This window comes from Pezoporus wallicus, unplaced genomic scaffold, assembly GCF_028554395.1.
Source record: "Pezoporus wallicus isolate ANWC-B61680 ecotype Strahan unplaced genomic scaffold, APGP_CSIRO_Pwel_v1 contig_10514, whole genome shotgun sequence".
Classification (NCBI taxonomy): domain Eukaryota; kingdom Metazoa; phylum Chordata; class Aves; order Psittaciformes; family Psittacidae; genus Pezoporus; species Pezoporus wallicus.
This window is the reverse complement of record NW_026637640.1, coordinates 656,387-667,599: the sequence shown is the minus strand read 5'-3', so window position 1 is coordinate 667,599 and position 11,213 is coordinate 656,387. Positions and strand designations below refer to the sequence as shown.

The 11,213-nt window shown below is 50.8% G+C and overlaps 1 protein-coding gene across 2 annotated transcripts; it reads right to left on the bottom strand.

Annotated features, from left to right (window-relative positions):
- Positions 1-370: 370 nt before the first annotated feature.
- On the bottom strand, positions 371-10,583 carry TINCR (TINCR ubiquitin domain containing). 2 transcript variants are annotated; one of them, XM_057406803.1, is made up of 4 exons: positions 9,759-10,583; positions 3,061-3,491; positions 1,180-1,297; positions 371-549 (listed from the first exon to the last, which is right to left on the bottom strand). In XM_057406803.1, exons 1-2 carry the CDS (start codon positions 10,235-10,237, stop codon positions 3,488-3,490), a joined length of 483 nt encoding a protein of 160 aa, XP_057262786.1. In that variant the 5' UTR covers positions 10,238-10,583; the 3' UTR covers positions 371-549; positions 1,180-1,297; positions 3,061-3,487. The 2 variants fall into 2 exon arrangements, with proteins under 2 accessions (XP_057262786.1, XP_057262787.1); XM_057406804.1 differs by lacking the exon at positions 371-549 and having other exon boundaries at positions 1,073-1,297.
- Positions 10,584-11,213: the final 630 nt, after the last annotated feature.

The following is an 11,213-nucleotide window of genomic DNA, read 5'->3' as shown; positions in this document are numbered from 1 at the left end:
GACCGCCAGTGCAGGCTCATGGATCAGAAGGCAGGGCAGGAAATGCAGTGAAGCAGGTGAATTAAGGCAGACTTCAGAGGCTACATCTGTTCCCCCATTCCCGTGGGGCAGAACACTGATGTAACTTTACAGAGTAAATTCAGTGCTGAGGAGAGCTGCCAGGCTGATGGCCCTGGAAACTGAAGCACTCCATGCATCCGTGACTTGGGGATTGGAGAAGAGCCACTGGAACATGCCTGAGCCTGAGCTGCCCTGCTGAAGCACAGCAGCTGCTGGAGGTGGCCTGCCTGGGCTTGTCTTGTGAAGCTGAAGAGAAGGAGCTGGCTGGGAAAGCCTGGCTGCAGCTCTGAGGTGGAGGTGGAGGGCAGCGCTGTTGGTAATCCTGTCCGGGACGCCCCATCAACAGCAGGATCCCAAAGATGAAGAAGAAATCCCATCCATAGTACAGCATGCGAAGTTGCAGACGTCTCCATCTCGCAATACACTGAGGCTGGCACGCAGACAGGAGCTCAAGCACCTTTTAGCTTTGGTCTTCAGCCTTGTCCACACCTGTGTTCACAGAGAACAAGGGAAACATCCATTTCAGAGCAGTTCTTACTAGCAGCACCTTTCCTGGTATTTGGACGTACACCATCACCTCTATACTCTGCAGTCTAAAGAGCCTGGATGGTTTTGGATGGGCTTGGATGAGGACACCTCAAATAAGAGATCCATTTTGCCACCTAAGCCTGTGTCCACAAGAGGATTCAGAGCATGTCTCTGCTCATTTGGAGACCTGACCTTCGTGTTGGCCAGACTCAGGTAAAGCCCAAATGTCTAAATTACATTGTAAAGAGGGGCTGTCACCTCTTCTCAGAGCACTCGAGTGTGGTGTGGAGCGTTTAGCAAGCACTGAGGGTACCTGAAACTAAGGAGGAAGAGGCAGCTGGGGGAGGACAGGCAGAAGAGGCCATGTAGAACAAGCGAGTACCAGAGGTTGTCCCACTGACTTCCCAGGCCCAGTCCTATCTGCAAAGCGTGAAACAGTCTCTTGAAGGGAAACAACAACATAATGAACAGTCAAGTGAAGGAAGTCAGTTCTTGTTCCTCAGGGCATTGCCTCTTTTCTCATCTACCTTGCATTGGGTTATGGCATAGAGAGGAAAAAGAACTACCTCAAACAGATCCAGTGAGTTTTACCTCTCTTTATGCTGTACCTGTGGCTGTTTCCACGTGGTTTGCCTTTCTTTCCTTCCTCCTTCTTTTTCCTATATGATAAGATCCATCAGTTGAAGGACAGCAACCAACCCAGCTCCTCCTGCTCGGAGGAAAGGCCACAACTGCACTTAGAATAAGAGATTGTCAGGCAGATTTCAAGTGTCAATCAGGGCCTATCTCTGAAAAAAACATTAGTCCAGGCAGCTCCCCCCCCCCCAGTTAACATAACTCTTCCCACATCCCCTGAGCCGCAAAGAGCCTTCCAGAGCTGCCAGCAACAGGGATGAGGTCTTGGAGAAGACACCAGACCTAATTCAGCTCGGGTCATTTTGCCTTTGCTGTGATTGGCAGCTCCAGAGAAGTAAATCCTGGTCTCCCAGGCTTTGCGAGGCAAACTGGGCCATTTACTAGAAGAGGGGCAGAGGTTTAGGTCTGTTGCTGAGCGGGTCCCATCCTCAGTGGCACGCCTCCACTTTAATAATGCTATTATCATTTTAATTATTATTTATGACTGCACCTCGGGCTGCGCCAGGCACTTTCCAAGCACTCAGCAACGTCCTGGCTCTGCTCCAGGAAACTCCTTGTTTCAGGCCAGACAAAGGCACAGAGCAGGGTCAAGAAGCAGGAACGCTGAGCCAACAGCTCCAGCGCTGCCCACTGGGTGCCTGCCTCGCTGGGTGACCTTGGGAAGGCACATTCCTTCTTCCCATGCTCAGTCCCATCCTGCTGCATCCATCTCAGTGCTCCGACCCAAAGGTCTTCAGCTGTCTTAGGATCCCTTTGTGTGCAAAGCCCAAGGAAGTACTTGGGGAAATAGTTTTGTTCCTGGGAAAAAAAAAAAAAAAAAAGAAAGCAAAGGGAAATGAGAAACTCCCATTTTTCCATAGCATTTCTTCGGATGCTTTTGGTGGAAAAGGAATCAAATGTCTTCTCATTGCCAAAAACAAGTCCAGAGAGGCACGTTTTTCACTTGAAAACCAGAAAGTGCAGGTCTGGGGACATTGGGAAGACATTTGCTGGCCATTAAAATTCCCTGGGGAAAGTACTGTAGTTGTTAGAGAAACACCCATTTTGTCCTGAAAATAAGTTTGAACCTAAAAATCGAGTTGTTCTGTGAGCAGGAAACCGGTGAAACCTGTTCTCCCCTGATTTGTGTGTTACAACTGCTTCTTATTTCCTCCTCTCTTGGTGCTCCAAGCTCACTGTAACATCCCCAGGGCATCCGTATCCCTTCCAGACCTCCCCAGCAAAGCTCTTTCAACAGCTTCTTGCTTTGCAGGCAAGGGGCAGAGAGTACAGGAGCTGGTCTGAAGCTAGGCAGGTACCAACTGACCACTTGGCTGCTGCATCTCAAAATAGACAGGGAGCAAGAGGTGTAATCCCCTTTCCTTCAGGAGGATATTAACTCAAATGTCTCTCTTCTACCCAGCTGCTGGTTTTTCATGACAATTTCAAGAATCTTGGGTCTGTGAGACCTGTCTTTCCATCCAACTTGGTTGTATCAAGTCAGCTGGTTCAGAAGTTCCTGGAACAGGGGGACTGGAAACACGAGGATGCTCTTTGCCTTATGAAGCCTGGCTCAAAAATAAGGCAGTTTTGGCGTACTATAGGTCCCTAATGTCAGGTGAGGTGGTTGCCATTCCCAATGTCTCTGTCCTTCAGATACATAAGGACTGTCTATAGTGCTCCTACCATTCATTTGCTGTACAGAACCTTCAGCCTAGAAATGAGGGCCCTGCTGTACAGGAACCGGACAGTCCCTAACCCAAGTCACAACTGGATGGACAGAGAGTAGAAGAAAGGGAAGAACAGATTATCTCAGACTTACACATAGGAAGACAAAGGGCAAGATCAGCAACTTACTGAGGAATCCCCGTTGGGAGGGTCGGAAGGAGGCTCACATGTCCAAAGTCCCCATCTCGGGCCCTAAGCAAAGTCCACCTCTGCTCCCTCTCGCTTCATCACCCAGGCAGAAGTCGCCCTTTGAGGGGCATTTCTCTCTGATTCACTGCCCTCGGGAGCTGAGTCAGTCTTGCCCACACTTCTCCTTTGGCAGCCGAGAGCGCATGAGGAAACGTTATTTGTTGTTCTGTTTGGGTTCGTTATTCATGGGCATTATTCACTGCTGAAAACACTGGGAGCTGCTTCCGAACAGTCCTGGAGTTGGCGTGCGGGGAGGGACTTACCGGTGCTGGGGCTGCCTTTCTGTGGCCAAGCTCTCTTCCGTCTGCTTCCCTTCAGCCCTTGTCACGCTCCCCAGCTCTCATGGCTTTGGCTGTGCTCTTTGGCATTATCTGGGTAAGAAAGAGGCAAATGCTTGGAGCACCATAGACATGCAATCAGAAACGGCATTTCGCTACAGAGGCACTGAGCCTGGCATGGGGAGAGGATAAACCTGATCCTCTCAGTGTTTTTCCAGTCACACTATAGAGCTCCCTGCAGGGTTCCAGACCTGTTTATCCTCCTGCAAAAGACGCCTTCACCCTCCTTCAGATAACCTGCAACTGTCTGGAGACCTTCCTCCCATAAGCAAGGCTCTCCCTCTGCGGCTCATGTTCTTGGAAATCCGTTTTGCATCTTAGAATAGGGGCAGCCTCTAGCTTTAGCAGCACTTTGAGGATGTTTGCAGTGAGACAGAGCTTGAATTACTCCAGGTACACTCACCCCCATGCATTAGCACTTAAACCATGGGTTTCTGGGGTTATGGTTCCAAAACATTCTGTAACAGGACTACAGACCTTGCATAGAAGACTAAAGCTGACCAGCAGCAGGATTACTTACTTACCTAAAGACCCTTAGAAACCACCTAGGGCTACCCCCTGCAGTCTGCAGAACACAGGCTGAAGCTCTTGAACGTTTCTGGGGGTACCTCTTCAGGGCTAGCATTTGCTTAGAGAGCTCACATCATGCCTTGGACTGCAACCAAGCTACTGGTGGCCTGTAGGCAGCAGCTCTCCCGGCAGCCTCCCCACCCAGCCAAGCCAGAAAGTGCAGGGCTGGGTCTTCTGACTCCTGGGAATTGATTGCTCTTTGCAATTATGCAGACAAGAAACTGAGCCTGTGCCGCAAATGTGTCATCAGGGCTTAGGTTCACAGTCTATGAGGTGGGGGTTTCGTCAGGCCCTAGTGAAGGATGCTACGGGTCTACTTAGGCTGATGCCAGTCACTGGTTGGGTTTTCTGCAAGACCCAGAACAGGATTCGTACCCCAGCACTGCCCTCCTCACTTGGAAGGTCAGGGGGCTGTAACAGTCAAGGATTTGCTGTGAACCCAGCCTAGGGCACATCTGCCCATCAATCACCAGGGCCCAGGAGAGGGTATCTCTCCCAAGCAGGCAAACTCCCCACTGGTAGAAATCAGCACGACAGGAAGCTGTGCCACATCACTCCAGGAAAGAATCTAGTTTAGGATGTACTTTTCCATTCATTAATTCTTTGCCTAGAGCCAAGACAACACACACACACACCATCATCCCCCCCCCATGGGACATATTAGCTCAGTTTTATCTACTGCAATCCCATGCAACTGCACAGGGGAGGAATTCTGATCCTACAGACCATGTTCTCTGCCGATGTGATGCTCTGCTGTTGTTAAATGAGCTTCTTGGGCTGAGCAGTAAGTAACTGAGCTAAACACAGGCGTCATTTCCTGGCCTGCACGCTGCAGGAGCTCTGCAGAGTAACTGCACTGGTGCTTCCAGAACTCCACAATCACTTAACTGATTTCAAGCAGTTTACAGCAGCAGAGAGCTTGGCCTGTGAGTAATATGCATGAAAACTACCTTCAGCCACAGAGATGCAGGCAGTCCCCTACCTGGCTGTTGCCTAAGTAACGCATCTCAAAGAGGATGCTTTTAAAGTCAATGTTATTTATCCAGTAGACGGAAGGAGCCTGCTAAAGCCACACCAGGTTGACATATGTCTAAGCATGTAGGGAGGGACTTAATTAGTTCTACCTGGGAAAAGAGACTCCCAGTGCTCTTTAAAGGATCATTATCCCACTGTGAGGTGTCCTGGAGCCTGCTGCTAGGCCTACGCTTAACAGGGCAAGTCTGTAGTAGTTGGATGGGAGCAAAGAAATCTCCCTTCCATGCTGAGAAATAATTGCTGAGCAACCCCAGGAGCTGCAAGGTCAGTGCAAGGAGCAGGCAGCACAGAACCACACTGAAACCCAGTGCAAGGGGCTTAATCCCTGCCTGGGCTGTAACGTTGGCTTTCAGGGTCAAACTGTGCAGATCCCATTACTGGTCTGGTCTCTAGAGATCCCACATCATCTGCTGTGCTTGGTGACTGCTTCTCAGGCAAGCCCAGTGAGAGTGAGAAGGGGTGACAGCAGAGTGGAGTAATATAAGCCTGGAGTGAGCCACTGCCAAGTGTCTGTGTCAAGCATTAACCCTCGTGTCATCACAGGAGTCAAATGCAGGCAGCAGTTTCTCAGCAGGAGCTAAACCGGACCTTACACAAGAGGCTCAGTCACAGCTTTCATTTATGAGGCCAAAATCAGAGACTGGAAACTGAATGCCAATAAGGGAATTAGCTGGGCTCCCAAAGATGGATGGGTTTGCTGCTCTGTCGGCAGGTAGCCCCTTGAATGGAAGGAGAGCTAGGCTGTGTAGCCCCTGAAGGATAAAACGGGGTCCTGAGCGTATTAAAGCTTGTACAAGCACTGGCACCCAGTGCTACACTGAGGCTGGGTGGCCAAGGAGGGTGCATCCTGGAGAGGCTTATCTTGGCCTCAGAGTGGCCCAGATAGCACAGGGGGCCTTGGTCTGCTCTTGGAGCTGTCAGGAGCTGTTCCTAGATGAGTTGTTATGGTAACTGAGGTAGTGCCCTGAGAGAGATGTTTTCAGGTGGCTCCAGGGCAGAAAATCAACACCAATAGATTCTAGATAATAGACTTCTGCTAAACCCACTGCTGCCATCTACTTTATTTAACCTATTCACCAATGACTTGCTGAACTCCATTCTCTGGGAAAGCCATATGTGACAACAGTAGCTGCTTGGCTCCAATGAACCCCGGCTTCCAAAAGACTGAGGGCATCCCATGTGCTGTAGCATGTGAGTGGCCAGTGTCTTGGCCCACAAGGAGCATGGTAGCTCCTGAAATGCATCTGGGCTGGGCCAGAAGTGCAGTGCAGTACTCCAGCACCGTAACAGACAGCGGCCCAGGCACCGGTTTATTGCTACAGACCTTGTCTGACTGCTCGAGGTGAGTGCACAAGAAAGGAGCCTGAAACAAGTGCAAAGGCTCTGCTGATGTGCTTGTGCTTATACCACATCCAAATCCAGCTGGAGCTGTACGTCCTTAGGAGCAGCCAGTGACAGGCACACAGCATGTCTAGGAATTGCTCTTGGGTCTCCCATTTACATCCTCTGCTCACGGGTTAAGCGATGGATTCACCAGCATCCCCCTCCCTAACACTGAGCGTCAAAACGCAGCCAAGGGATTATCGACAAGGAGGAGCTGATGCCACCCACCCGCTCTCCAGTGCTGCTGCTGGGTGCCTGCGGGGAGGCCCCTTTGGTTGGTGCTCCCCAGCTCGCAGCCAGGACTGGGGAAGAGCCAGGCGAGTTTCAGGAGCTCCCACATCACCACCAGACCAGACCAGCAGCTCCCTGGCTCTGGGGCCCTGCACCACCTCCAGAGCGAGCCAAACAGGTTCTGCCGTGGCGTGGTCCAGAGTGGCAGCATTTGGGAGAGCCTGCTGCATGTCCTCCTGGATGCTCCTGCATCTCTGCAGGGTGGCCGCTCTTAGAATCATAGAATCAATAGTTAGGGTTGGAAAGGACCTTAAGATCATCCAGTTCCACCCCCCCTGCCATGGGCAGGGACACCTCACACTAAACCATCTCACCCAAGGCTTCGTCCAACCTGGTCTTGAACACTGCCAGGGATGGAGCATTCACAGCCTCCCTGGGCAACCCTTTCCAGTTCTCATGGTGAGCCTCACCAGTGGTCCCCTTCCTTGCACTGGGCACCAATGGTGTGAACATCAGAGCTGGTCCAAGCCCACCACGCTGAGGGGTTGCTCTCTCTGCTTGTTCCTCCACATTTCAAGTCTTGCTTTGCTTGTTTTACCCACTTACAACCATGTCATTGTAATATGTAGCTCTCTAGGGCTAGAAGCTGTTCTGCAGCATGTTCTTTGCTCAGCTTCTCCTGCAACAGGTTTGCAATCTCGAATCAGTGCAGCAGCAATGCGATTAACCAGGCTCTGCACAAGGGGGATTTGCATCCTCAGTGGATGCAATATTCCCAGGTCTGGCCTGCCTGCGTGTTCTCCCAGGGTGAGAGGTCACGTTGACTGAACACCAAAGTGGCTTGCTTGAACTTTTAAATGCTAAGGTCCTAATAAACAGTCAGCCTTAGCTGGGATGTGGGTCCCGTTCCTGCCAAGCTGCAGCCTTAAGTGAATTTTTATTACTAAGTTATAAACCCCCGAAAACACAAATGAGGAGTGGAAATGCTGACTTGGCCTTTGCTAAATGCCAATTATCTATAAAGGCATTGGAGGAACGGAGGGATGGAAAATCAGGTCATTTTTATGTTTTCTCTGCTTCAAAGTAAACTGTCCCACGAGCCCCTTGTAGGAACACACAGCATGAGGAGTGACCATTAATATTTATAGGCACGACACTGAGCTGCAGACCTTGGCCATCAGAGCAACTCCACTTCTGGAATTAATACAGCTCTACTTGGCTGGCCTCTTGGTACAAAAGAGTAAGTAGGAGCCACCAAGGTATTCAGGGAGAACTTAAGAAGCAGATGCTGACCTTTGATGGAGAGAGTCCATACTTCACTGAGTTGGTCAAGTACTAAAACCAACTTAAATCCTCAGGGCTGCTGGGCAAACCCAGCACTGTTTTCTATCCCTCTGTGCTCCTATGGCTCCTAAGCAGTCCCGACTGGCTACTCCCTTTGTATTCCCCAAGTTTGCACACTGTTGCCCAGCTGATACAGAGCAGTGTGCTCCACAGATACACTTGGAGCAATGTGGATTTATAATACCTAAGGATCTGGCTGAATAATGCTAAGGCTCAAAATGGGGCTGCAATCTCAGCTGCAATCTCAGTTGCAATGCAGCACACACCACCTTCCACCTCTGTGTTTCCTAACTCCCAGTTTAAGTGGTAGGGTGAGCCCTCCAAAACCAGCCCCCTGCATGCTGAGGATGTGATGGGGTGCTGTCACAGGGGCTGTGCTCAGCCCAGGACTAGGTACCAAGCAGGATGATGACTGCCAAGCTGCATACAAGCGTGTCTCAGACATATCATGGGGACCATGATACAATGACAGCAAGTGGGAAGGTGCGTCTGTCAGAAGAGCATCAATCTGTGCCTTTCATCAACTGAGTCCCTCCAAATCCTTTCGTACTCTCAAAAATCAGGCTGCAGGATTTAGGAAAATAAACAGTGGAAACAACAACAAATAGAAATGCTCCTGCTATTAAAAACAAGGTGAAAAGGAGGAGCTGAGCCAAGTTAATCAGAGGGCTGAAATGAGTTGTTGGAGAAAGGGGTCACGGGTGACTTGGGGTTTGCAGTGAGCTGAGCGGTGTGAAATCTCTTGTGTCTGGCTGAGCTCTGAAAGGAAATGCTTTATTAAATCTTCTTTGTGTGAGGTTTCAAGCTGCCTCTGGACTGGAAAATAGGACCATTCCAGTACATGGCATATAATCAGGAACTCAAGTCTGCGGCGGGTTTTTCTGCAGAGGAAACTCTGATCAGCAGAGACACATAACTCAGAGGGCTCAGGATTCAGAAAGCTGAATTAGACACAACACACCCATGCTCTGCTGTGCACCTCTTCTACCCAGGATCCCCAAAATGGTTCACAGGATTAATCATGCGGGCAGCAACAGCCAGGCAATAGGGAAGACAGCACAGGTAGGCACCCACCCCACTGAATCTTAACTGGTCCTGTGGGCCAGTGCATCTCAGCTCCATCAGTTCAGCTTTCATCCCCCCTGGAGCACAAGGCTTGCCCTGATTTACTGATCTCCTTTGCACTGGATCTCCTGGAAGTTTCCAGCCTCACCCTGGCCACTTTTGGGATGCTGCAGCGTCTTGCTGCCCCTGTCCAGCACTCTCTGTAAGCCGGCACTCATGGCTCTTCCCCTGCAAAGCAGGACTGGGCCACCCCACAGTACTCACAGGAAGCATCTGCTAGGAAGAAATGGATGGAGCCAGGCTCAACACCACAGAACGAGGCCAAGGGAGAGGCTTCCAGAGCACTCCACCGTGTCACACAACCTCCTTTGCCCTTTTGCACCTCTTGGCTTTCCCTCTGTGCTTGGCCACGTAGTAGAAAGTGAGTCCTGATCGGAGACAGGACAGGCGGCACCACCAGACTTCCTCCTCCTCTTACCCCTTTATTTCACACCACAGCATGTCCGGATATAAAGAGCTGTGAATCTCAATCCACCTGCTGGCAATGGCAGGGTTTGAGTTCCTGATCTGCTTTCTGCAAACCCCAACAGGAAAGAGTCCCGAGCGGCTCAGACACACAGAGCATTCCCCTTCCTTTGCACCGCCCCTGCTGCAGAGGAGCTCCTTGCCTACCTTTTATTGCTGACAAGAAGCAGGACGGAGCCATTCTGGATATTGGCTTCTTTGAGAGTCTCGTGCTCCTCGAGCTGCCTGGAGTTGTAATAAAACGTCTTCTTCCAGGAAGTGACGCCCTCCCGCACCAAGTGAGCCCGCAGGTCCATCACCGTGTCCCTGGGCTTGACCGTCAGGGGCATCATCAGGTCCTCATCGGCCAGGTGCACCTTAATGTGGTACCTCTTCCAGCGGGAAAGGCTCCTCCGCAGCGTGTCCATCCTCTCCGGCTCGCCAGGGCCAGTGTGGCAGAGAGGAGCATCGGGCTGGGAGGTGGGTAAAGCAGGGATGTGGCTCTGAAGAGGCTGTCTGCTGTGAACAGCTTCAAGTCTCCTGCCAAACCTGTTCCTCCCAGTTGCCGCGCCGCATGCTTCGCATTCCAGGGAAGAGCTCACCTGGCTCCAAGAGCCTGCTGGCTGGGAAACGTCCCCATGACTCATTTCCACACACCCCAAAATCCCATCGTAATTATAATGTCTTCACAGAGTGCTCTTCGTTCCAGTGGCTCTCAGAGGACTTTAAAGCTGGATCTCCACAGCCATCCGAAACGTGGGTGCATGTGAGAAATGAATGGGTTTAGTAACCTCCTGTTTCCTTCTCTAAAGAGCTGCCAGCTGTGGAGTAGATCAGCTCCACAAAGGAGGCGTGGAGGAACCTCACAGCTATTTAACATGGCCATTTTAATGAAGGAAAGTAGTCTGCATAGTGAAAAATTCCTCAGGGATGAGAGCCAGGGCACCCCGAAGGAGACACAGAGCCTGGTTGGTGTGAACACCCCTCATTAGTGCAGCAGTTTCCCCTTGGAAGATGTGTGTAGTTACTGAAGGTAAACAGGCTGGGACCCTCCAAAAGTGGTAGTAGGACTCATTCATTGCTCATAATGCCATTAGATATCTCATATTGACTCACACGTGCTCCTCACCAGTTCATCATCTTGATTTCCTCTTCTTTTCAGATCTCTGCCTAATTGAAGGGCTGATCACATCCTGTTCTGCCATGTGAGCAGGATCAGCATCACAGGGCTGCAGGCTACTGGAGGCAACCAGGAAGCAACAGAAGCCCCAGAACACTGAGAGGGACAAGGGATGCTTTGGTAAATCCAGTACCTCCAAATGAAAGGAAGCGAGCGATGCTGGCCACAGGAGCCGGTTGTGATGGACTGGTCCTGCAAGGCAGACTCAGGCAGTCACCAGACGATGCTTCAGAGCAAACATCCTCAAGATAAGGAAGTCTCTTGTCTCATTTTTCTGCCTTTTTCTCAAAAAGATCAAGTCACCCTCTTATCTTGTAGGTTATTTCCTACAGCCCGTATTACAGGAGTTAATTCCCTCGTCCATTCTTCTCAACGCAGACTGGTATTTTTAGACCAAAGTACTGCAAGAGAGTTGACTTCAGAGCCTGCTCTTCGCTAAAAAG